This window comes from Anser brachyrhynchus (assembly GCF_964034855.1).
Source record: "Anser brachyrhynchus genome assembly, chromosome: W".
Lineage (NCBI taxonomy): Eukaryota > Metazoa > Chordata > Aves > Anseriformes > Anatidae > Anser > Anser brachyrhynchus.
In genome coordinates this window covers 16,572,515-16,600,039 of record NC_137704.1, presented here as the reverse complement: position 1 = coordinate 16,600,039, position 27,525 = coordinate 16,572,515, and the positions used below count along the sequence as shown (strand labels likewise).

The 27,525-nt window shown below is 47.0% G+C and overlaps 2 protein-coding genes across 6 annotated transcripts in view; both read right to left on the bottom strand.

Moving 5' to 3' along the window:
• LOC308184762 (vasculin-like) overlaps positions 1 to 27,525 on the bottom strand; it is a 463,870-nt gene that overhangs the window by 202,962 nt on the left and 233,383 nt on the right. The window lies entirely within an intron of this gene.
• The window catches only part of LOC308184759 (E3 ubiquitin-protein ligase RNF38-like), a 267,624-nt gene that overhangs the window by 83,435 nt on the left and 156,664 nt on the right, over positions 1 to 27,525 (bottom strand). For 3 of the 5 annotated variants that reach the window (XM_080572252.1, XM_080572254.1, XM_080572245.1), the window contains exons 5-6: positions 17,478 to 17,691; positions 15,875 to 16,269 (exon numbers count right to left, since the gene is read on the bottom strand). In XM_080572252.1, the coding sequence (XP_080428378.1) occupies positions 16,018 to 16,269; positions 17,478 to 17,691 (466 nt within the window). In that variant the 3' untranslated portion in view covers positions 15,875 to 16,017. Of the gene's footprint in view, positions 1 to 15,874; positions 16,270 to 17,477; positions 17,692 to 27,525 lie in introns of those variants that run through there. The other 2 variants (XM_080572246.1, XM_080572253.1) reach the window with 1 other exon arrangement.

Genomic DNA, 27,525 nt, shown 5'->3' with positions numbered 1-27,525 from the left:
CTCAATATGGGATGGAACACGATATGATGAAGAATATGGTATGTAACACATATATAATGAAGTTCTGTCATCAATAAAGAAGTAGCAGTTACTGATCCTAAAAGAACCCTGGTGTCCGTGTGGTCGTTACGCCACAAATGGCACCCGAACAGGGACCTGAAGAAAACCGGAACAGGGACATGAACAACAGGAACAGGGACAGGCTAACAGTACAGGGACCAGGACAGGAACAGGGATATTGATCGCCTAATGAAGATGGGTTCGGCCAAACTCAGCAAACCGCTCTAAGAAGCTCGTATAGAAAGTCGCTGGAAATAGGCGCACCAGAGCTGGAAGGAAGCTCAAGCTGAGGGAAGCGGACCCGCGCACACAACTGCCCCTCGCTGGCCGAAGGTAAGCAGTTGCGCATTATGGGGAATCATATGTCCTTAGAAACAAAGACTGTCCTGGTAACCTTACAGCTTATTCCCTTTATTAACAATCAGACAGTTTATGATCCTGAAACATGGGACCAAACTGAGGTCAAGGTGTGGGACTCTGCTACTAAAAACGACAAGGTTGCGGTGGGATTGCTCGGCACCTGGTGAGCAGTCTCTGAGGCCTTAAAGAGCCGTGTGCGACCACAATCAGAAACGTGTGGTTTGCCAGATAGTGAGGGAGCTGCGGGCTCATCCACCGATCCTTCTGCTACACCATCGCCCCCCCTGCCGCTACTGCCATCGCAGGCCTTTGCTGTTACGCCCCCTGGTGACCTGGACGTTCCTTTTGATCCAGGACCTATAGGCCCTGAAAAGGAGCCGGATCTGTTTCCCTTCGATCCGGGAGGAATAGGATACATAAGGCCCGAAGGCCGAGTTTTTTAACAACTTAAAGCGAGACATATTGTTCCCACGACTAGCCCTGGAATTCTCCGGTGTTTGTAATCAAGAAAAGGAATGGAAAATGGAGACTGTTATATGATCTGAGAAAAATTAATGAAGTCATGGAAGATATGGGAGCACTTCAACCAGGATTACCAACTCCAACTATGTTCCCCCAGTCATGGACATTAACCCCCAGTCATGGACATTAATAGTAATAGACTTAAAGAAGTGTTTGTTAAACACTTGCCAGAATTCGGAAAACTTTGCCATGTTTATGTTTCAATTGATACCTTTTCTGATTGTACATATGTATAGGCGTACTCGGGTTTCTTATGAATATGTAAAAGCAATGCTCTATATATTTAGAAAGTTCGACGGGTGTGTGTGTGCGTGTTGGTAGAGCGTAGACTCCCCGTGCACCCAGCGCTGTTTACTTGCCTTTTATAAATATTACTAAATTCAGATTGAGTTGTATAATAGGAGTGAGGAAAAAAAAAGTGAGACAACAGTATGAACAACAAGGTCAGAGATGAAGGCACGCACCTAGTGTGCGTGCTGAATTGTCCAAGCTACAGGGGTTATATACAATCAAAATATACATATTAGATTACATTACACATTAGATTTCTGAGAAATATTCAACATATTCATAGTATTTCCCGTAACTCGTTAAAATATGTAAAAGAGACATGCACAACTGTTTCTACTGGTGGTCTTTTGGGGGTCTCTGGTGGTCGTCGGTAGTCTTCCTCACTGTGTTTGCTACTTGAACCCAGTTCTTGCGTATGCTCAGACCATCTCATTCTTTCTTATCTCATTGTTCAAATTTAGGCATGCATATTAAGCTAAGTCATTTACACATCCAAAGACATGCGCATACCTTGACTTCCTCGCCTATTTACAGGCACATCCTCCAGGCCTGGGTTATCTTGCCCCCCTCCTCCATCCTGGGATACAATTCTGTATGGTCTTACAGATAAGACTGACTAATTAGTGAGTAAGGCAGCACCAGACATACAAAGTTTCTAGTCTTCCTCCTATCTAACTATCATAAAATATTTCAAACTTGGTTCTATTATTCTATCATGGAGACAACCATATGTCCTTCTGACTTAGTATCACAGACACCAAGGTCAGTGCAGAAGGAGAGGGAGGAGGTGCTCCAGGCACCAGAACTGAAGTTCCCCTGCAGCCTGTGGAGAAGATCATGGTGGAACAGTCTGTGCCCCTGCAGCTCAAGGTGTACCACGAAGGAGCAGATTTCCATGCTGCAGCTCATGGAGGAGCAAACGGTGGAGCAGGTGGTTCTGACCTGAAGGAGGCTGCGGCCTGTGGAGAGCCCCCAACAGAGCAGACTGTGGGATGGACCTGTAGACCGCACAGGAGCAGGTGATCTGGCAGGAGCTGCTGCCTGTGGGGACCCATGTTGGAGCAGTTTGCTCCTGAAGGATAGACCCCATGGTATGGACCCATATCTGGAGCAGTTCTTGAAGAGCTTCTGCCTGTGGGAAGCCCATGCAGGATCAGTTCAGGAACTGCATCCTGTGGGAGGGACCCCAAGTTGGAGCAGGGGAAGAGAGTGACCATGAAAGAGCAGCAGAGGTGAAGTTCTACAGACTGACCACAGCCCCCATTCCCCTGTTCCCCTGCGCCGCTCAGGGGGAGGAGGTGGAAGAGGGTGGATGGGGGGGAAGTGTTTTTAGTTTGTTTTCTTTGTTTCTCACTTCTCTAGCTTGTTAGTAATAGGTAATGAGAGGAGGCTGAACGAATTTTAGTAGATAAGATAGGCTAATGGGCATGTGAAAGGAAGCCAAAAGAATTTTAGTAAATAAGACAGGTAAGGGACATGTACTATATCTTCCGCTATCTATTGTGCAAAGAAACTGAGGCAAGAAATTCTGGGATTCCTCACGAAAAACAGTTCCTGATAGAAAACAGGAAGCACATTTCAAGAACCAACTGAAATCGAATCTGCAGTTTAAGCAGAAGCTGAGAAGCTTATGAGTCTGCGCTGAGATGGGAGGTCAACCAGCGGTGGTGAGAAAGACTCACTAATCTTCATCCCCACGATCCCCGGCAACCACTACCAGAAAACACTGCGCAAGCATGGATAGGAGGAATCTATGAAAATGACTCCCTGGAACTAATTTTAATACAAAGCGGGAATAGGTCACGCATATACATAGGCGTCTCGAGAAACTTCATGCGTATGTAACTCTTCACCACATATAACCAAGGCAAGTGCCGTGTTGGGGTGCACACGACTTTGGTGGGACTACCCCCCGTGCCACCCAGCGCTGAATAAACATACCTACTTTACAACCTTACTGATTGTGGAGTTTGCTTTCCACACGTCAGTAATAAATTTTATTAACCTCCCTTCTCCTTCAGCAGTTTCTGCAACTTGTCATGTAGGACTCAAAACAGCAGCCTTCCACCTCCTATGCTTTCCCACGGTACAACAGGATCCATCTATGGACAGGGCAAATTGCTTCTCATTTTCTGGTAGCTTGTTAGTGAGGTTTCTTCAACACGTGTCACCTTCTCCTCTGGTGATATTACAAAATATTTGCCTTCTGGCCAGTCCATAATCAATTCCAAGATTCCTGGGCTGAGACAGTGAACAAGATAAAGGATGTTGTTTCCATAGGTCTTAGCTAGAACAACTGTGTGTTAATCACAAGGACAGGAAGACCCCAAAGATAAGGGAGTAAAAGACTGTATGCATAGATAATGGAACCAGCAAGAACTGGCTTGACTGCTGAAGTCTGTCAAAGAAAGGAAAGGTCAGGAGTTTAGCAGCAAGAAAGCCTCCTGGCCTTCATCAGAATAGGGATAGGACGGGAATAGGGACGTGAATAGGGACGGAACCTATGTTAATGATTCTTCAGAGACCTGATGACTATGCAAGAGACTTACGGGAAAAGGAATGAATATGTATTTGTCCCACTAATATAAGCACACTGCCAGTAACCCTTGGTGTGTGTGTGTGTTAGGCGGAGCGATCCCCCACACACCCAGCACCGTAATAAAGAATACCTGCTTAATAACTTTGCTTATTGAGTTTTCGCTGCCTCAGGATGGCTCAGGGAACTGTAGATGATTGCATTCCTCTGACTGACCCCCCACTGGGACCCTAATCGCCCCAGAAATTATGAATGGTTACGTAAATAATGAAATCTGTTTAAATTGGGAATTGAGAACGTGGTTCTGAAAGCTTTAAATCATTCAACCCTGTATAGTATCCAACAAGGTCCAAAAGAAACCCCTGCAGAATTTTTGGATGAACTTTGAAATGCAATGAGAAAAAGTTTGGATCTGGCTTCAGAAGATGAACAGAGGCAATTGGTAGCCTCTTTCTAGGGCAATCCCCCACATGCCCGGCACCGAAATAAAGAATACCTGCTTAATAACTTTGGTTATTGAGTTTTCACTGCATCACGGCAACTGCGGTTTCCTATTCGAGCCCACTGTGTAATCAGTGCAGCTCACTTCCTCCACCTAGCATCAGTTGCATGATGTGTAGAGGGGTCATTTCTTTGAACATTGAGCCCAGCACTGGCGATCGGGGTGCCAGAAGGAGCTGTGTTTCAGTAGCAACCACTTCCGAAGCAGCTCAAACCCCTTCATACGCTGCCAATATCACTTTTTCGGTTGGAGTGTAGCGGGCCTCAGATCCTCTGTATCCCCAACTCCAAAACCCTAGGAGTCGACCTAGAGTTTCCCCAAGGCTCTTTCTGCCAGAGGCTCCAGGTGGGGCCATTCTCCCCGGCTGCAGTGTAGAGCACATTCTTTACATCTGGTCCTGCTCGGACTGGCCCAAGGGTTATTGCATGTACTACCTCCAGTTTAATTTGTTCAAAGACTTGTCATTGCTTGGGGCCTGTCCTGGTTCCAGTTAGGACAGAGTTAATTTTCCCTCCTAGTAGCTGGTAGGGTGCTATGTTTTGGATTAGGATGAGAAGAGCGCTGATAACATGCTGATGTTTTAATTGTTGCAGAGCAGTGTTTACACCAGGCCAAGGACTTTTCGGCTTCTCGCTCTGTCCTGCCAGCGAGCAGGCTGGGGGTGCAGCAGGAGCTGGGAGGGGACAGACCCAGGACAGCTGACCCAAACTGGCCAAAGGGGTATTCCATACCATCTGACGTCATGCTAAACAATATATAGGGGTGGCTGGCCGGGGTGGGGGGGGCCGGCTGCTCGGGAATAGGCTGGGCATCGGTCAGCGGGTGGTGAGCAATTGCATTGTGCATCACTTGTTTTCTTACACATTATTATTGTTAATACTATTATCATTATCACTATTATTATTATTATTGTTATTATTATATTCCTTATATTCCTTATATTATTATATTCCTGTCTTAATAAACTGTCTTTATCTCAACTCACCGGCTTCACTTTCCCGTTTCTCTCCCCCATCCCACAGAGGGAGGGGGGAGGGTGAGCGAACGGCTGTGTGGTGTTTAGCTGCCAGCCGGGTTAAACCACAACAGTCCTTTTGGCGCCCAACGTGGGGCCCGAAGGGTTGAGATATCGACAAATCTGACCAGAGTGTGTTAAACTAAAATTGGTATAAGTATTGGACCTGCTTAATAGTTGCTAGTCACAATGTTGATTGCCTTAATCTCCAGTCTGCTGTACCTGTATTCCAAATTGAGTTTTATGGTGCGTTACTTTCTGTATGTGCTCCCTGTTGCACTGTTTATCCTTTCCGGGCCCTGGTTTAAGATTGTTATGGTACTGTGCGGTGTAGCAATGGCTTATGAAATGATGAAATATCTGGTCACGACTTTAACCTGGTATTTGTACTCAGCACTGACGTCGACTCTATACTTTGGAAACCATATCTCGGAAACTATTAGCAATTACACCTATTGCCTGTTTTCGTTAGGGAGCCAATCTGTGAAGGGGACAGGGGAAGACATGTTTCCCTACCTGTTCACTCTCCCTTTCTCCTTCACCACCACCCTCTTATCCCCCGAGCTAGTTACGGTGGCTCTCCGAGATGTTGAATATCCTTGGGATACTCAGACCAGCCTGCTCTTGTTGTTATGTCTCCTGAATGCACTTCAGGTTTTGTTGAGGGTTAAACAACTACTTAGGAATCTCATCCGGAGATCTGTCTTGAGGCGGGATAGTTGCGAGTGGCAGGGAGTGTGGGAGGATATGGGCAGGTTTCTAGAGCAGTGGTCACCTCCAGTGTTTTGGACATTCACCCCTGAACAACTGCAAAATCCTAAAAAGCTGGCAGAATGCTTGAAAAAAAGGTGTCATGACTCTGGCAGTTCCAAAGTGACACAAATCACTGTAGCGTGCTGGGGTCTGGCTTGTGCCTATCGAGCTGCAATTGATGCTACTAGCAACCTAGCTCCAGCTCCTGCAGCCGCTCCAGCTCCAGCTCCTGCAGCCGCTCCAGCTCCTGCAGCTGCTCCAGCTCCAGCTCCTGCAGCCACTCCAGCTCCAGCTCCTGCAGCCACTCCAGCTCCAGCTCCTGCAGCCGTTCCGGCTCCTGCAGCCGCTCCAGCTCCAGCTCCCGCAGCCACTCCACCCCCTGCAGCAGCTCCAGCTCCTGCAGCTGCTCCCACTCCTGTGTCTGGGTCAGAGAAACGAGCTGTAGCAGTGCAAGTTGACCCCGCAGAGGGTATTCCAACCCCTGTGGCAGACCCTGTGGCTGGGTCAGAGAAACGAGCTGTAGCAGTGCAAGTTGCCCCTGTAGACAAGGTGAAAAAATGGTATAGAGGCTCAGGTCGTTTAAAACGCAGACAGTCTTCTGCTAAGTCTGGGCATATTGAAGATGAGGCTGGGCCATCAAAGGTGCAGGAGACTGAAGATGAGGATGAGGATGTCGGAAAATCAACAGTAACTACCCAGACTCTACACCGGCCATCAAAGGTGCAGGAGACTGAAGATGAGGATGAGGATGTCGAAAAATCAACAGTAACTACCCGGACTCTATACCAGCGTGAGCTACGAGATGTGCGAAAAGATTTTGGTCGCTGTATAGGCGAGCAGCTTGTCACCTGGCTGCTCCGGTGCTGGGACACGGGAGCCAATTATGTGGAATTGGAGGGCAAGGAAGCCAGGCGGCTGGGATCCCTTGCTAGGGACGCATGCATTGACAAAGCAATTGGAGATGGAGCATGATCTCGCAGCCTCTGGAGGCGTCTCCTGTCAGCTGTGAAGGAAAGGTATCCCTTCAAGGAAGAACTTGTATGTCTACCAAGCAAATGGACCACCATGGAGAAGGGAATTCAGTACCTGAGGGAATTGGCCGTACGGGAAGTAATTTATAAGGACCTAGACGACGCACAAACATCCACAGATCCAGATGCAGTCCGGTGTACACTACCCATGTGGCGGAAGTTTGTACAGAGTGCCCCATCATCATATGCCAGCTCATTGGCAATACTAGCCTGGAAAGCGGAGGAGAATCCCACAGTGAATGAAGTGACTAAAATACTCCGGCAGTACGAAGGAAATCTCTCCTCTTCCCTAAAGGCCTGTGTCTCAGCTGTGGAGAAACTCTCTGAAGAGGTCCACCAACTTAAAGAGAATTTATCTTCCCCTCCACCTGAACGAACCAGTGTCCACCAGCTAAAAGAGAATGCTTTGGAGAAACTTTCTGAAAAGATCCACCAACTTGAAGAAAGATTATCTTCCCCTTCACCTGAACGAACCAGTGTCCACCAGCTAAAAGAGAATGCTTTGGAGAAACTTTCTGAAAAGATCCACCAACTTGAAGAAAGATTATCTTCCCCTTCACCTGAACGAACCAGTGTCCACCAGCTAAAAGAGAATACTTTGGAGAAACTTTCTGAAAAGATCCACCAACTTGAAGAGAGATTATTTTCCTCCCCACCTGTACAAACCAGTGTCTCAGCTATTAGGGGTAAACGTTCATCCGTGCAAGGAAGACAATATGGTGGGCACACACACCGCGCCACCCTGTGGTTTTACCTACGTGACCATGGAGAGGACATGAGAAAATGGGATGGAAAATCTACTGCGACCCTAGAGGGACGGGTACGTGAATTGCAAAGGAAAACAATTGGGAAAAAGGAGTTCTCTGAAAAGTTTGCTGCTCCAACTTCCAGCAGGCAGTCCTTTAAACACAGAAACGAAGATTCTGACCAGGACTAGAGGGGCCCTGCCTCCAGCCAGGGGGAGGAAAGGGACAATCGAGTTTATTGGACTGTGTGGATTCGATGGCCTGGCAGGTCAGACACACAGAAGTATAAGGCTTTGGTAGACACCGGTGCAAAATGTACTCTAATGCCATCAAGCTATAAAGGGCCAGAGCCCATCTGTATTTATGGTGTGACGGGGGGATCCCAGCAGTTAACTGTATTGGAGGCTGAAGTGAGTCTAACTGGCAATGAGTGGCAAAAGCACCGTATTGTGACTGGCCCAGATGCTCCGTGCATCCTTGGCATAGACTATCTTAGAAGAGGATATTTCAAGGACCCAAAAGGGTTCCGCTGGGCTTTTGGCATAGCTGCCTTGGAGACAGAGGACATTAAACAGTTGTCTACCTTGCCTGGTCTCTCAGAGGACCCTTCTGTTGTGGGGTTGCTGAGGGTTGAAGAACAGCAAGTGCCGATCGCTACCACAACTGTGCACCGGCGGCAATATCGCACCAACCGAGACTCCCTGAGTCCCATCCATGAGCTAATTCGTCAACTGGAGAGCCAAGGAGTGATCAGCAAGACTCATTCACCTTTTAATAGTCCCATATGGCCAGTGCGAAAGTCTAATGGTGAGTGGAGACTAACAGTGGACTATCGTGGCCTGAACGAAGTCACGCCACCACTGAGTGCTGCAGTGCCGGACATGCTAGAACTCCAGTATGAACTGGAATCAAAGGCAGCCAAGTGGTATGCCACAATTGATATCGCTAATGCATTTTTCTCCATCCCTCTAGCAGCACAGTGCAGGCCACAGTTTGCTTTCACTTGGAGGGGAGTCCAATATACTTGGAATCGGCTGCCCCAGGGGTGGAAACACAGCCCTACCATTTGCCATGGACTGATCCAGTCTGCGCTGGAGCAGGGGGAAGCTCCTGAACACCTGCAGTACATCGATGACATCATTGTGTGGGGTGACACTGCAGAAGAAGTTTTCGAGAAAGGGAAGAAAATAGTCCAAATCCTTCTGAAGGCCGGTTTTGCCATAAAACAGAATAAAGTTAAAGGACCTGCACGAGAGATCCAGTTTTTAGGAATAAAATGGCAAGATGGACGTCGTCAAATCCCAATGGATGTGATCAACAAAATAACAGCTATGTCTCCACCAACTAGCAAAAAAGAAACACAAACTTTCCTAGGTGTCGTGGGGTTTTGGAGAATGCATATTCCAAATTACAGTCTGATTGTAAACCCGCTCTACCAAGTAACCCGTAAGAAGAATGCTTTTGAATGGGGCCCTGAGCAACGACAAGCCTTTGAACAAATTAAGCAGGAAATAGTTCATGCAGTAGCCCTCGGGCCAGTCCGAACAGGACCAGATGTAAAGAATGTGCTCTACACCGCAGCCGAGGAGAATGGTCCCACCTGGAGCCTCTGGCAGAAAGAACCTGGGGAAACTCGAGGTCGACCCCTGGGGTTTTGGAGTCGGGGATACAGAGGATCTGAAGCCCGCTATACTCCAACTGAAAAGGAGATATTGGCAGCATATGAAGGAGTTCGATCTGCTTCGGAAGTGGTCGGTACTGAAGCGCAGCTCCTCCTGGCACCCCGACTGCCGGTACTAGGCTGGATGTTCAAAGGAAGGGTCCCCTCTACACATCATGCAACTGATGCTACATGGAGCAAGTGGGTTGCACTGATTACTCAGCGGGCTCGAATAGGAAACCCCAGTCGCCCAGGAATCTTGGAGGTGATTATGGACTGGCCAGAAGGCAAATACTTTGGGATATCATCAGAGGAGGAGGTGGTCCGTGCTGAAGAAGCCCCACTGTACAACAAGCTACCGGAAAATGAGAAGCAATATGCCTTGTTCACTGACGGGTCCTGTCGTATTGTGGGAAAGCATCGGAGATGGAAAGCTGCTGTATGGAGTCCTACACGACGAGTTGCAGAAGCTGCTGAGGGAGAAGGTGAATCGAGTCAGTTTGCAGAAGTAAAAGCCATTCAGCTGGCTTTAGATATTGCTGAACGAGAAAAGTGGCCAGTTCTCTATCTCTATACTGATTCATGGATGGTAGCAAATGCCCTGTGGGGGTGGTTACAGCAATGGAAGCAGAACAACTGGCAGCGCAGGGGCAAGCCCATCTGGGCTGCGGCATTGTGGAAAGATATTGCTGCCCGGGTAGAGAACCTGGTTGTAAAGGTACGCCATGTAGATGCTCATGTGCCCAAGAATCGGGCTACTGAAGAACATCAAAACAACCAGCAGGTGGATCAGGCTGCTAAGATTGAAGTGGCTCAGGTGGACCTGGACTGGCAACATAAAGGTGAATTATTTATAGCCCGATGGGCCCATGACACCTCAGGCCATCAAGGTAGAGATGCAACATACAGATGGGCTCGTGATCGAGGGGTGGACCTGACCATGGACACTATAGCACAGGTTATTCATGACTGTGAAACATGTGCTGCAATCAAGCAAGCCAAACGGTCAAAACCTCTTTGGTATGGAGGACGATGGCTGAAATATAAATATGGAGAGGCCTGGCAGATTGATTACATCACACTCCCTCAAACCCGCAACGGCAAGCGCCACGTACTTACAATGGTGGAAGCAACCACCGGATGGCTGGAAACATATCCTGTGCCCCATGCCACCGCCCGGAACACTATCCTGGGCCTTGAAAAGCAAGTCCTATGGCGACATGGCACCCCAGAGAGAATTGAGTCAGACAACGGGACTCATTTCCGAAACAATCTTACAGACACTTGGGCCAAAGAACATGGTATTGAGTGGGTGTATCACATCCCCTATCATGCACCAGCCTCTGGAAAAGTTGAACGATACAATGGACTGTTGAAGACTACACTGAAAGCAATGGGTGCTGGGACATTCAAAAATTGGGATACACATTTGGCAAAGCCCACCTGGTTAGTCAATACCAGGGGATCTGCCAACCGAGCTGGACCTGCCCAATCAAACCTGTTACGCACTGTAGAAGGGGATAAAGTTCCTGTAGTGCACGTAAGAAACATGCTGGGTAAAACAGTCTGGGCTACTCCTGCCTCAGGAAAAGGCAAACCCATTCGTGGAATTGCTTTTGCTCAGGGACCTGGATGCACTTGGTGGGTAATGCAAAAGAATGGGGAAGTCCGGTGTGTACCTCAAGGGGATTTGATACTGGGTGAGAATAGCCCATGAGTTGAATTGTAGTATGTTAATTATTATATAATACTGTATGTCATCACTACCATGATTGCTATATATCATAGATGAAAATGGTGATTAATTAGAATGTATTGAAAAGAGTGTAACCTGAGCATGACATAAATGGTATGGAATAAGGGGTGGATATCTGTCCTGGTTCCAGTTAGGACAGAGTTAATTTTCCCTCATAGTAGCTGGTAGGGTGCTATGTTTTGGATTAGGATGAGAAGAGCACTGATAACATGCTGATGTTTTAATTGTTGCAGAGCAGTGTTTACACCAGGCCAAGGACTTTTCGGCTTCTCGCTCTGTCCTGCCAGCGAGCAGGCTGGGGGTGCAGCAGGAGCTGGGAGGGGACAGACCCAGGACAGCTGACCCAAACTGGCCAAAGGGGTATTCCATACCATCTGACGTCATGCTAAACAATATATAGGGGTGGCTGGCCGGGGTGGGGGGGGCCGGCTGCTCGGGAATAGGCTGGGCATCGGTCAGCGGGTGGTGAGCAATTGCATTGTGCATCACTTGTTTTCTTACACATTATTATTGTTAATACTATTATCATTATCACTATTATTACTATTATTGTTATTATTATATTCCTTATATTCCTTATATTGTTATTTTCCTGTCTTAATAAACTGTCTTTATCTCAACTCACCGGCTTCACTTTCCCGTTTCTCTCCCCCATCCCAGAGAGGGAGGGGGGAGGGTGAGCGAACGGCTGTGTGGTGTTTAGCTGCCAGCCGGGTTAAACCACAACAGGGCCCCATTTGAAATTGTTCTTCTTATAGGTCACTTGATTGAGTGGGCTTATAAACATTGTAATTTGAAATGTGCATTCTCCAAAAACCCACGACACCTAAGAAAGTTTGTATTTCTTTGGAATTGCCAGGATGATGACAGACCTTTTTCAAGCATTCTGCCAGCTTTTTAGGATTTTGCACTTCTTCAGGGGTCAATTTCCAAAGCACTGGAGGCTCCCACTGCTCTAGATGCCTGCCCATATCCTCCCACGCTCCTTGCCACTCATAACTATCCCGCCTCAGGCCAGATCTCTGGATGGAATTCTTAAGTAGTTGTTTAACCTTAAACAAATTCTGAAGCACATGCAGGAGGCATAACAATAACAACATGCTGGTTTGAACATCCCAAGGATATTCAAATTTTTGAAGTGCTATTGTAACTAGCCTGGAGGAAAGGGAGAGTGAAGAAGTGGGGAAAAGTATCCCCCCTTTTCCCTCCATAGATTGGCTCCCTGAGTAAGAAAGTTAAGAGGTGTAATTATTAATAGTTTCTGAGATATAGTTTCTGAAGTATGGACGTGACAGCAGTGCTGAGTAGAAATACCAAGGTACACAGAATCACACAGCATAGTTTGGGTTGGAAAGGACCTTAAAGATCATTTAATTCCAACCCCCCTGCCATGGGCAGGGACACCTCCCACTAGAACAGGTTGCTCAAAGCCCCATCCGACCTGGCCTTGAACATATCCAGGGATGCGGCATCCACAACTTCCCTGGGCAATCTGTTCCAGTGCCTCATCACCCTCTGAGTTAAGAACTTATTTCTAATACCTAATCTAAATCTACCCTCTTTCAGTTTAAAACCATTACCCCTAGTCCTATCACTAAACTCTTTGATGAAGAGTCCCGTCCCAGCTTTCCTGTAGGCCCCCTTTATGTACTGGAAATCTACTATTTGGTGTACTTGGAGCCTTCTTTTCTCCAGGCTGAACAAACCTAACTCCCTCAGCCTGGAATTAGTCTAATGACTAGCAATTTTTAATATCATAAGCCAGTGTTACACAGTACAGCAAAATAATAACCTCAAACCAGTGACGCAGTGAAAACTCAATAACCAAAGTTATTAAGCAGGTATTCTTTATTACGGTGCTGGGCGTGTGGGGGATCACTCCACCTAACACACACACACCAAGGATTACTGGCAGTGTGCTTATATTAGTGGGATAAATACATATTCATTCCTTTTCCCGTAAGTCTCCTGTATATTCATCAAGTCTCGGAAGAATCATTAACGTAGGTTCCCGTCCATATTTGCATGCATACTGGAGTCTTTGGGTGGTCCTCTGGCGTACTCTGGTGGTCTTTTGATGAAGGCCAGGAGTCTTCCTCGCTGCTAATCTTCTGGCCTTTCCTTTCTTTGACAGACTCCATCAGTCAAGGCAGTTCTTGCTGGTTCCCTTATCTATGCGTACAGTCTTTTACCCCCTTATCTTAGGGGTCGTTGACATACCATTGTGCTGGCTAAGACCTACAGAATCAACATCCTTCATCTTGTTCCCTGTCTCATCAGCCCCCAGAAATGATAAACAGCACAATGGGGAACACATACAGTAAGTAATGTGCTGTATAACTCAGTTCAAAAAACAGGCACAGCAGACCTGCTATCAAAAGAATCAACGTTGTGATTAGCAACTATTAAACTGATCTAATGATTACAACAGTTTTGTTTTAACACACTCTGGTCAGACCTGTTGTTATCTCAACCCTTCATGACTCATTTTGGGTGCCAAAAAGTCTATTGTGGTTTAACCTGGCGGGCAGCTAAGCACAACACAGCTGTTCGCTCACCCTCCCTCTGGAGTAGGGTGCAGGAAGAGAATCAGGAAAAAAAACAGTAAAAGCTGGTGGGCTGAGATAAAGACAGTTTAATAGGACAGAAAAGGAAGAGAAACAATAATTATAATAGAAATAATAATAATATGTACAAAGCAATTGATGCACAATGCAATTACTCACTGACCGATGCCCATCCCATCCCCGAGCAGTGGTCCCCCCCACCCTGGCCAGCGCCCCAAAATATTGTTGTTCAGCATGACGCCATATGGTATGGAATACCCCTTTGGCCAGTTTGGGTCAGCTGTCCTGGGTCTGTCCCCTCCCAGCTCCTGCTGCACCCTGTACACTATTATAATTATTATTGTTATTATTATATTCCTGTCTTAATAAACTGTCTTTATCTCAACTCACCGGCTTCACTTTCCCGTTTCTCTCCCCCATCCCAGAGAGGGAGGGGGGAGGGTGAGCGAACGGCTGTGTGGTGTTTAGCTGCCAGCCGGGTTAAACCACAACACACCCCCTGCCTCCTTGCTTGCAGGACAGAGGGAGAAACTGAAAAGTCCTTGGCTTAGTGTAAGCACTGCTCTGCAACAACTAAAACATCAGTGTGTTATCAACATTATTCTCATCCTAAATCCCTGTCCTGGTTCCAGTTAGGACAGAGTTAAGTAGCTCATAGTAGCTGGTAGGGTGCTATGTTTTGGATTAGGATGAGAAGAGCGCTGATAACATGCTGATGTTTTAATTGTTGCAGAGCAGTGTTTACACCAGGCCAAGGACTTTTCGGCTTCTCGCTCTGTCCTGCCAGCGAGCAGGCTGGGGGTGCAGCAGGAGCTGGGAGGGGACAGACCCAGGACAGCTGACCCAAACTGGCCAAAGGGGTATTCCATACCATCTGACGTCATGCTAAACAATATATAGGGGTGGCTGGCCGGGGTGGGGGGGCCGGCTGCTCGGGAATAGGCTGGGCATCGGTCAGCGGGTGGTGAGCAATTGCATTGTGCATCACTTATTTTCTTACACATTATTATTATTAATACTTTTATCATTACCACTATTATTATTATTATTGTTATTATTATATTCCTGTCTTAATAAACTGTCTTTATCTCAACTCACCGGCTTCACTTTCCCGTTTCTCTCCCCCATCCCAGAGAGGGAGGGGGGAGGGTGAGCGAACGGCTGTGTGGTGTTTAGCTGCCAGCCGGGTTAAACCACAACAGCCCTTTTGGCGCCCAACGTGGGGCTCGAAGGGTTCGGATATCGACAAATTTGACCAGAGTGTGTTAAACTAAAATTGGTATAAGTATTGGACCTTCTTAATAGTTGCTAGTCGCGATGTTGATTGCCTTAATCTCCAGTCTGCTGTACCTGTATTCCAAATTGAGTTTTATAGTGCGTTACTTTCTGTATGTGCTCCCTGTTGCACTGTTTATCCTTTCCGGGCCCTGGTTTAAGATTGTTATGGTACTGTGCGGTGTAACAATGGCTTATGAAATGATGAAATATCTGGTCACGACTTTAACCTGGTATTTGTACTCAGCACTGACGTCGACTCTATACTTTGGAAACCATATCTCGGAAACTATTAGCAATTACACCTATTGCCTGTTTTCGTTAGGGAGCCAATCTGTGAAGGGGACAGGGGAAGACATGTTTCCCTACCTGTTCACTCTCCCTTTCTCCTTCACCACCACCCTCTTATCCCCCGAGCTAGTTACGGTGGTTCTCCGAGATGTTGAATATCCTTGGGATACTCAGACCAGCCTGCTCTTGTTGTTATGTCTCCTGAATGCGCTTCAGGTTTTGTGGAGGGTTAAACAACTACTTAGGAATCTCATCCGGAGATCTGTCTTGAGGCGGGATAGTTGCGAGTGGCAGGGAGTGTGGGAGGATATGGGCAGGTTTCTAGAGCAGTGGTCACCTCCAGTGTTTTGGACATTCACCCCTGAACAACTGCAAAATCCTAAAAAGCTGGCAGAATGCTTGAAAAAAAGGTGTCATGACTCTGGCAGTTCCAAAGTGACACAAATCACTGTAGCGTGCTGGGGTCTGGCTTGTGCCTATCGAGCTGCAACTGATGCTACTAGCAACCTAGCTCCAGCTCCTGCAGCCGCTCCAGTTCCAGCTCCTGCAGCCGCTCCAGCTCCTGCAGCCACTCCAGTTCCAGCTCCTGCAGCCCCTCCAGCTCCTGCAGCCGCTCCAGTTCCAGCTCCTGCAGCCGCTCCAGCTCCTGCAGCTACTCCAGCTCCAGCTCCTGCAGCCGCTCCAGCTCCAGCTCCTGCAGCCGCTCCAGCTCCTGCAGCCGCTCCAGCCCCTGCAGCCGCTCCAGCTCCAGCTCCAGCTCCTGCAGCCGCTCAAGCCCCTGCAGCCGCTCCAGCTCCAGCTCCTGCAGCCGCTCCAGCTCCTGCAGCCGCTCCAGCTCCAGCTCCCGCAGCCACTCCAGCCCCTGCAGCAGCTCCAGCTCCTGCAGCTGCTCCCACTCCTGTGTCTGGGTCAGAGAAACGAGCTGTAGCAGTGCAAGTTGACCCCGCAGAGGGTATTCCAACCCCTGTGGCAGACCCTGTGTCTGGGTTAGAGAAACGAGCTGTAGCAGTGCAAGTTGCCCCTGTAGACAGGGTGAAAAAAATGGTATAGAGGCTCAGGTCGTTTAGAATGCAGACAGTCTTCTGCTAAGTCTGGGCATAGTGAAGACGAGGCTGGGCCATCAAAGGTGCAGGAGACTGAAGATGAGGATGAGGATGTCGAAAAATCAACAGTAACTACCCGGACTCTATACCAGCGTGAGCTACGAGATGTGCGAAAAGATTTTGGTCGCTGTATAGGCGAGCAGCTTGTCACCTGGCTGCTCCGGTGCTGGGACACGGGAGCCAGGGTGAGCGAACGGCTGTGTGGTGTTTAGCTGCCAGCCGGGTTAAACCACAACAATCCCAAACATAGCACCATACCAGCTACTAGGAGGAAAATTAACTCTATCCTAGCTGAAACCAGGACACTGATAAGTCCCCTTTTACATGACAACTACATAAAGAATGCACTTTAAGCTAAGGAAGGTACTTCATATGCAGTGAAGGAAAATACATTATTACCATACCATATTGTAAACTGAATTAACTTCAGAAGCAGAAGTGTGGGAATAAAAATGTTTTTGCAAGTATTATCTGTAAAGCGTCAGATAGGTTGTGAACCTGGACTGCCCAGCCCATGGGGAAACAGGGGAGGGTCCTGGTCTTCGAGGAAATAAAGTATATAAACTGTGTTAAGTAACTAGTAGGCGTGCTCCTGCTTGTGGGACGCCCGCCATTGCAATCGCGAAAATAAAAAAATGCTACTTCACTGAGATCCTCACCTGAGCCTATGTGATTGGCCACAGAGTGTTTCTCACAGAAGTGTCACATTTCAAATGTGGGATGCAGAGACCTTCAAAACTGTGCCAACCATACGCTGACAGATTGTTAACTCACTTTTTTCTATTAGAGTCTAGATTTTTCTCTTAAGTTACAAATGTATCATTTTTAACTGAATGCTGTAAATCTATATACTCATGCTACTTAGAAGATGTCTTACAGGAGGACTAATAGGAGTTAAGTGTTATGGTCTCCATTGCCAACTAAATTGTCAAGGACAGTTCACTGATTTGTTCTCTTTGGGGAGGCATACACAGAGTTATTTGCATCCATGTTCTCAACACACTCTTACCTGATCATGAATATCAACCATCATTGAATTCTGCTGTGATGGGTGAGCAGCTGGGTGAAACATATGATGGGATATATTTGGAGGGTGAAAAGTTTGGGGATCTTCTATTGCTTCCTCCTGTCCATAGGCGAGATGGTGATAGTTTTCATCTTGGCTAATAGAATTATGTCGAGACAGAAGATCCCTTCTTGCTCTCTGACGGTGAACAGGAGGACTGAAAACACATTAAAAGAAATGAAAGATCACATTAAGAAAAGTTCGTGGCACTTATAACAGGAAGCACAAAGAACTCAACAGTAAGGATATTTTTATACTGGAAAGTTCTGCTAAACCAGGTATGTTAGCTTGGCATACAATCATTAAGAAAACCGTTGAAAGCCCTAAAAAGCACTAATGCATATTTCAATATAAGAGCACTTAAGTAGAGCTTAACACAAAAGAGAAAACCAGAAGAAGCATTTAAAAAGAAATATTACCTTCACAAAACTTGTTAAAAAGACATTTGAGCACTTGACTCACAAAATCACAGAATGGTTGAGGTTGGAAGGGACCTCTGGGGGTCATCTTGTCCAACCTCCCTGCTCAAGCAGGGACACCTAGACCCAATTTTCTTGAACTATGTCCAGATGGCTCTTGAATATCTCTGAGGATGGAGACTCCACAACCTCTCCGGGCAACCTGTTCCAGTGCTCCATCACCTGCACAGTAAAGAAGTGTTTCCTGATGTTCAGGTGGAACATCCTGTGTTTCACTTTGTGCCCATTGCCTCTTGTCCTGTCACTGGGCACCATTAAAAAGATCCTGGCTCCATCATCTTTACACCCTCCCTTCAGGTATTTGCATACTTTGATAAGATCCCCTGTGAACCTTCTCTTCTCTAGGCTAAACAGCCGCAGGTCTCTCAGCCTTTCCTCCTAGGAGAGATATTTGAGTCCATTAAGAATCTTCATGGCCCTTCATTGGACCGTCTCCAGTAGGTCTCTGTCTCTCTTGTACTGGGGAACCCAGAACTGGACACAGGACTCCAGGTGTGGCCTCACCAGGTCTCAGAATAGGGGAAGGACCAATTGCCTTGACCTCTCCACAGCATTTGCCTTCTTTACCACAAGGGTGCATTGCTGGCTCATGTTCAAGTTGTCCACCAGCACCCCCAGGTCCTTTTCTGCAAAGCTGCTTTCCAGCTGGTTGGTTCCCATCATGAACTAGTGCCTGGGATTATTCCTTCACAGGTGCAGGACTTTGCACTCCCCCTGTTGAACTAAGGGTTCAGAAACACTAAAACCCTTTGTTGTAGGGTTTAAAAACCCTAAAAACAAGAATGCAAAGTTTAGTAGACTTCCACATATTTATATTACACAAGAATCTTTAATTACATGATCACAGATTCCCCCAGAGTTCCTGCCATATCCAGGGTAAAGAACAATGGCTCACTTAGTGACAGCAGACAAAGCAAAAGGCTACTATTAAAATAAATTATTTCCTTAGCTCTTACACATCACCATCACTAAAACACCACAGTGCTTCAAAAAAATTACCTTTAGAAGACCCTAGCAAGCTGTAACTGTGGTAATATTTCTATTTTATGATGGGTAACTGACATTTAGATCAACTGAAGCTAGAACATCTGTTTAGTTATGTGAGAAACACTCTGTAGCCAATAACTTAGGCTCAGGCGAGGATCTCAGTGAAGTAGTAATTTATTCACGATTGCAATGGCGGGCATCCCACAAGCAGGAGCGCACCTAATAGTCACACAGTACGGTTTATATTCTTTCTTTCTCGATGACCGGGACCCTCCCCTGTTTCCCCATTGACTGGGTAATCCAGGTTCACAACCTATCCGATGCTTCACAGACAATACATGGCCTTCAGTTGCCGGCCTGTTCAATTTCTAATGTCTTATGACATTTTTACTGTTCGAAGTGGTAATGTTTCGTCACTTATCTGACTTGACTTGACACCGTGATCTTCACCTAATTGTTCTAAGGAGTCTGGTTGTCTGCATTTTACAAGGTCGCCTGCTAAGTTTTCTTATCACTGCAAGCATATCTCAATACCCCATTCCTTACCTTTAAACAATGTAACTCGGTGCAAAAACAACATTTTTATTCCCACAATTCCCCCCTTTTCTTCTTTATAAATTGCTGATTTTTGCAAAACTTTTCTCTAAGGTGTAATTTGGTAGATATCTTCCTCTTCTTCACTTTCTTTGCTTTCCATCTCCTCTAATATCATCACCTTATCTGAGTAAGGTGGTGGCTTCATGGTCATTTGTTTCAATAGTGCAGTTTCGATTAACCACTGTACTAGTCCTCTTACACAGGGGGTAATGCAACAACCAACGGCTGTCAAAACTCCTGCTACTACGATCAAGGATGTAAATATGGACATTACCATCCCTTTCCATTTACCAAACCAAGATTCCAAACATCTTGTGATGGAAGTGTCTGTTCCTCAATTTTCTGCCACTTCACTGGCAAGGGTGGTAAGCCCTTGCAATGCTCTAGTTACTGTGCCATCCAGGGCAGTATTGTTTGGGTATAAAAGTGCAACAATGGTTGCTCAGTATCACGCACACACCTCCTTTCTCCACAAGCATCATATCTAATGCTAGTCTGTTTTCCCAAGCCATTTTACTGGTGGCATCTAGTTGTTCAGCGATTCCTCTTATCGCATTCCTTGTATAATTTATGAATCTCTGATGATTATAATAAATATAATGAATCCAATCCACATTCTTATTGATTGTTACCCACCAGAACAGTGACTCAAACCCTGCAGCAATTTGATTCCTGGCTTTATGTTCATCAGGAATCCCTCTAGGCACCCCAATAGAATCTATGTACGCTCTATCATCAAATGATACTCCTAAGCTTCTTTTACTTCTTCTGGGTATTTGTGATGTTTCTCTTTCAAATGCCAGGGTGAAGGGTATAGCTAATTGAACAAGTGCACAAGTGCCTCCCCAGTTAGATGGTAGGGTGGACCGTAAGATCTTCCCTCCACAGTACCACCAGAGATCTGCCCTGGGGATCTCAAGTCTTGAGCAGTTTCCCATCAAGTCCTCGGTAGCATTCAAGGTCCTCGTGCACAAGGCAAATTCTCCCAGATGCCGGGTAGCACTCACACCCTGCCGTGAGAGGCAAGCCGTATGGTTACCTATAGCTGTAGAGAATGCAGGGGGAACCCTGATACTGCTATCACCCAAGGAAGGGAACAGCAAAGAGAGAGACTTACAGGCCTCATTTCCCCAGGCAGTCTTCTCTTGGTACAATGCAATCATGCATCGCATCCCCCGGGAATCCTTGGTCCACCCCAGTGGGAAGGGCACTATCTGGGCAATCGGTCGTCCCGAGGCACAAGCATAGCAATTGCTATGGTTGAGGCTCTGGACAGTATATTTGACCCATTCTATCCAGGCATTCACATCCCCATACCCCGTTTCAATCTCAAATGTTTGAACTGCCGCATTTCAAAGAGGACCTCCTGTTTTCTCTCCTGTTTTCTCCTTGAGTTTCTCCCTTTCTCTGATGGAAATAGAGGATCGTTTCCATACAGCTATTCTCAATCTGGCTGTTGGGTCTCTCCCAGTTATTTGTTCTCTCTGCTCAATTGTTGCTGGGCATTTAAATCTCCACAAGCTAACACCTCACAAGCATCAAACATGACGGATTGTGGTACATAACCCTCTGTCACACACACCCATATTTTTATGGGGTATCCCGTCTCACTATTATCTGGTCATGCCTTTTCCAAGTTGCCAATTGACCAAGGCTTTCTCTGAGGCCTACAATCACTAGAAACAAAATTAATAGTTGATTTTTCCCTGTCATTATTTTTAACCCTTAGGTTTCCAAATAATTATCAATACAAAGAATAAGATATATGTACACTACTACTAGAACAAACCCCCCTTGGGAGCCCTTCAACTCGCTGTAAGCCAGTCCTTTCTCTCAAACGCAAGTCACACTCATTAGTTACCTGTGAAAATAAAAGGTTAGTTTACAATTGTAAGCTTTTATCCCGCTCAGAGTCCACTATGAGATTTTTCTCTTTGATTTCAGCTTCCAACAAGCCTTCTGTAGGAACAGCTTCCCAGGTACTAGGGTCGACGGATGCCTTCACTCGAGTATAGTGAGTCCAACATTTTTCCATAGTTCCTATGGCTGTTTCAGTGGTTAGTAGCACTTGGAAGTGTCCTTCCCATTCAGGCTGGAGTTTTGATACTTTCCAGGTCCAAATCAGGAACCAATTTCCTGGCTGATGGTGGTGAATGGGGAATTCCAAAGGTGGGGTTTGAGCCTACAGCCCACGGGTCCTGAGAGATGACAAAGAAGAGGACAACCCCATGTCCTGGTTCCAGTTAGGACAGAGTTAATTTTCCCTCATAGTAGCTGGTAGGGTGCTATGTTTTGGATTAGGATGAGAAGAGCGCTGATAACATGCTGATGTTTTAATTGTTGCAGAGCAGTGTTTACACCAGGCCAAGGACTTTTCGGCTTCTCGCTCTGTCCTGCCAGCGAGCAGGCTGGGGGTGCAGCAGGAGCTGGGAGGGGACAGACCCAGGACAGCTGACCCAAACTGGCCAAAGGGGTATTCCATACCATCTGACGTCATGCTAAACAATATATAGGGGTGGCTGGCCGGGGTGGGGGGCCGGCTGCTCGGGGATAGGCTGGGCATCGGTCAGCGGGTGGTGAGCAATTGCATTGTGCATCACTTGTTTTCTTACACATTATTATTATTAATACTATTATCATTATCACTATTATTATTATTATTGTTATTATTATATTCCTGTCTTAATAAACTGTCTTTATCTCAACTCACCGGCTTCACTTTCCCGTTTCTCTCCCCCATCCCAGAGAGGGAGGGGGGAGGGTGAGAGAAAAGGCTGTGTGGTGTTTAGCTGCCAGCCGGGTTAAACCACAACAGCCCTTTTGGCGCCCAACGTGGGGCTCGAAGGGTTGAGATATCGACAGATTTGACCAGAGTGTGTTAAACTAAAATTGGTATAAGTATTGGACCTTCTTAATAGTTGCTAGTCACGATGTTGATTGCCTTAATCTCCAGTCTGCTGTACCTGTATTCCAAATTGAGTTTTATAGTGCGTTACTTTCTGTATGTGATCCCTGTTGCACTGTTTATCCTTTCCGGGCCCTGGTTTAAGATTGTTATGGTACTGTGCGGTGTAACAATGGCTTATGAAATGATGAAATATCTGGTCACGACTTTAACCTGGTATTTGTACTCAGCACTGACGTCGACTCTATACTTTGGAAACCATATCTCGGAAACTATTAGCAATTACACCTATTGCCTGTTTTCGTTAGGGAGCCAATCTGTGAAGGGGACAGGGGAAGACATGTTTCCCTACCTGTTCACTCTCCCTTTCTCCTTCACCACCACCCTCTTATCCCCCGAGCTAGTTACGGTGGTTCTCCAAGATGTTGAATATCCTTGGGATACTCAGACTAGCCTGCTCTTGTTGTTATGTCTCCTGAATGTGCTTCAGGTTTTGTTGAGGGTTAAACAACTACTTAGGAATCTCATCCGGAGATCTGTCTTGATGCGGGATAGTTGCGAGTGGCAGGGAGTGTGGGAGGATATGGGCAGGTTTCTAGAGCAGTGGTCACCTCCAGTGTTTTGGACATTCACCCCTGAACAACTGCAAAATCCTAAAAAGCTGGCAGAATGCTTGAAAAAAAGGTGTCATGACTCTGGCAGTTCCAAAGTGACACAAATCACTGTAGTGTGCTGGGGTCTGGCTTGTGCCTATCGAGCTGCAATTGATGCTACTAGCAACCTAGCTCCAGCTCCTGCAGCCGCTCCAGTTCCAGCTCCTGCAGCCGCTCCAGTTCCAGCTCCTGCAGCCACTCCAGCTCCAGCTCCTGCAGCCACTCCAGTTCCAGCTCCTTCAGCCGCTCCAGCTCCTGCAGCCGCTCCAGCTCCTGCAGCTACTCCAGCTCCAGCTCCTGCAGCCGCTCCAGCTCCTGCAGCCGCTCCAGCTCCAGCTCCCGCAGCCACTCCAGCTCCTGCAGCAGCTCCAGCTCCTGCAGCTGCTCCCACTCCTGTGTCTGGGTCAGAGAAACGAGCTGTAGCAGTGCAAGTTGACCCCGCAGAGGGTATTCCAACCCCTGTGGCAGACCCTGTGTCTGGGTCAGAGAAACGAGCTGTAGCAGTGCAAGTTGACCCCGCAGAGGGTATTCCAACCCCTGTGGCAGACCCTGTGTCTGGGTTAGAGAAACGAGCTGTAGCAGTGCAAGTTGCCCCTGTAGACAAGGTGAAAAAATGGTATAGAGGCTCAGGTCGTTTAGAACGCAGACAGTCTTCTGCTAAGTCTGGGCATAGTGAAGACGAGGCTGGGCCATCAAAGGTGCAGGAGACTGAAGATGAGGATGAGGATGTCGAAAAATCAACAGTAACTACCCGGACTCTATACCAGCGTGAGCTACGAGATGTGCGAAAAGATTTTGGTCGCTGTATAGGCGAGCAGCTTGTCACCTGGCTGCTCCGGTGCTGGGACACGGGAGCCAATTATGAGGAATTAGAGGGCAAGGAAGCCAGGCGGCTGGGATCCCTTGCTAGGGACGCATGCATTGACAAAGCAATTGGAGATGGAGCACGATCTCGCAGCCTCTGGAGGCGTCTCCTGTCAGCTGTGCAGGAAAGGTATCCCTTCAAGGAAGAACTTGTATGTCTACCAGGCAAATGGACCACCATGGAGAAGGGAATTCAGTACCTGAGGGAATTGGCCGTACGGGAAGTCATTTATAAGGACCTAGACGACACACAAACATCCGCAGATCCAGATGCAGTCCGGTGTACACTACCCATGTGGCGGAAGTTTGTACAGAGTGCACCATCATCATATGCCAGCTCATTGGCAATACTAGCCTGGAAAGCGGAGGAGAATCCCACAGTGAATGAAGTGACTAAAATACTCCAGCAGTACGAAGGAAATCTCTCCTCTTCCCTAAAGGCCTGTGTCTCAGCTGTGGAGAAACTCTCTGAAGAGGTCCACCAACTTAAAGAGAATTTATCTTCCCCTCCACCTGAACGAACCAGTGTCCACCAGCTAAAAGAGAATACTTTGGAGAAACTTTCTGAAAAGATCCACCAACTTGAAGAGAGATTGTTTTCCTCCCCACCTGTACAAACCAGTGTCTCAGCTATTAGGGGTAAGCGTTCATCTATGCAAGGAAGACAATATGGTGGGCACACACACCGCGCCACCCTGTGGTTTTACCTACGTGACCATGGAGAGGACATGAGAAAATGGGATGGAAAATCTACTGCGACCCTAGAGGCACGGGTACGTGAATTGCAAAGGAAAACAAGTGGGAAAAAGGAGTTCTCTGAAAAGTTTGCTTCTGAAAAGTTTAGCTGCCAGCCGGGTTAAACCACGACACCCCAGAATACAGTTCTTAAGAAAACTCTCTTGTTTCGAATTGTGGTATCTCATCCCTTCTGCCCAGATAGGGGAATCCGAACAGCATCTCATACGGTGAAATTCCTATATCCTTTCTTGGTGCTGTTTGAACCTGTAGGAGTAAGCATTTTACCCAAAGAAGTTGGGTTTCTAACACTAATTTAGTTAATTGCTTCTTTAATGTCTGGCTCATTTGCTCTACCTTCCCAGAAGAGGAGGGGTGCCAGGGGGTGTGAAAATCCCACTCAGTCTCTAAGGCCTGCATTAACCCTTGCAGTACTTGTGAAGTGAAATGACTTCCTTGATCTGAATCAATGTTTTCAGCTATCCCATATCTAGGGACTATTTGCTCCAGTGATACCTTAGCCACCGTGTTCGCAGTGGCAGATACAGAGGGGAAAGCTTACACCCATCCAGTCACGTGGTCAATTAGGACAAACAAGTACTTAAGTCTCCCTGCTTTAGGTAATTCAGTAAAGTCTACCTGTATACTTTGGAAAGGTCGAATCCCTGGCTCCCGTCCCCCTCTAGGTGGGTTACGGATGACCTTTTTATTTACCTTTTGACATATGGTACATCCTCTGCATATTTGCTTCACTAAAGTGTATATTCCTACATAGACATACTTTCTTAGCACAGCATCACACATTGCTTGCACCTCCCAATGACTCTCTTGATGTAAAACAGTTAATATTTGCCTCACTGGTGCTTTATTCAGCATTTCTCTCCCATCAGGGAATATCCATTTTCCCTCAGACTTCGTGGCTCCTGCTTCCTTAAAAAAATCTTTCTCTTAAAACTTTTTAGTTCTTTCTTAGTTTTCAACAATTCCCTGAATCCTCTCTGCATTTATTCTCCGTTTTCCCTCAGACATTAGATGCCTTAAATACCTGACTTCTCTTTCTACATATTGTAATTTATTTTTCAATACTCCCAAGCCCTGCTTTCCCAGAAAGTTGAATAGCTTGTTAGTGGCTTCCTTCACAACTGTTTTCTCCTGTCCTGACAATAAACGATCATCCACATTTTGTAACAGTAATTCCTCCTCAGGAGGTTGGAGTTGCTCCAAAATCTGTTCTAGAACTTACCCAAATAAATCGGTGGCCCTGTAAACCCCTGAGGTAAAACTGTCCATCTGTATTGTTGCTTCCGCCCCCACTTCAGAGTCTTTCCAGTCAGAGGTGAATATATCTTTGTTCTCAGGGCCTGAGAGCACTCCATTAATAACACTGTTATTCCAGTCTAACAATTTACTATTTGAATGCTCAATTTCATCATCAAATCCCTTCCCAACAAGTTAGTCCCTGCCTTGGGTACATACAATAATTGCCCAGAGATCATTTTATCCCCTAGTCTCAGCTTGGTATCCCCCAAAAGTGGCACTGTTATCCCAGCCCCCGTCTACCCCCATCACTTTTTAGGGTTTCATTAGTTAATTTAATCCCTGATACTTTACAGGCCAGTAATGACCTAGCTGCCCCAGTGTATTGGGTTCGATGGCAAGGTTCGGGGGGGGCTGCAGTGGCAGCCCCCCACGAGGAGAATCCAGAAACCACCCCGTGGCAGATAAGGGACAATTTCATCCGGCCCCAAAGGGGCCCACCGCTGCCCAGAGCCAAGCCATGAGCAACACAGTCCGTGCCTCTGTGAGAGCACATCCACGAAAACAAACAAACAAAAACCTGCTGCTCAACAGCAGCTGGGAGAGGGAGGAGTGAGAAACCTCCCCGCAGACACCAAAGTCAGCGCAGAAGGAGGGGGAGGAGGCGCTCCAGGCGCCGGAGCCGAAGCCCCCCCGCAGCCTGTGGAGAGGCCCCTGGTGGAGCAGGCTGCCCCCCCCGTCCCCCCCTTCTCGATACTTGGGAAACTGACCAAACATCACAGCAAATATACCAAAACTTCTAGACTGTTACTTAGATAATGCCTACATCCTCTTTCCCTGCTCATTCAACTTTCCCAACTCATTCAAAAACCAGCTCTGTCAAACATTACATACCACACCTTTAACACCTTCAATAACCCTTTTTAACACTTCTTTTTATCTTTCTCCAGCCTGTACTTTCACCAAAGTCTCAGTCATTGGCCAACTTAATTCCATACCTTTCTCCCTCCAGGATGCTGAAACAACATATCAGTATAACATATTTCATCCCATTTCCCTTCTCTCCTTCTTCTTCCACTCCGGATATTCCTACCTGAAGTGGCCAGCCTGGCCACACTTAAAACATCCCATCAAAGCCTGTCCCTGCTAAGATTTAGGCCGCAACACGGATAGCTTTCCTTGCCTGCCATTCCTTCATCTCTCTTCCTCTCCTTTCCATCCTGGCCCTGACTCCCCCTGAAGATTTTCTTCCTCTTTCTCCAAGCCTCTGCCTGACTACCTGCTACACTGTCAATACCATTAGTTTCACTCTCTGCTTTTCCTTCTCATCTCCCCTCCTGACACACACCTTCAGGGCCTCCCGCAGGAGGGCCCCCCAGTGACTGTTCACTACATCCCCCCACCTTCTGGAGCATTTTCTGGGTATCTTGCCAGGCTTTAATCACAAAATGAACTTTCAAGAGCCCTTGGGATACCGGGTCCTCAGGATTCATCCCCAAGTACTTTCTCATTCT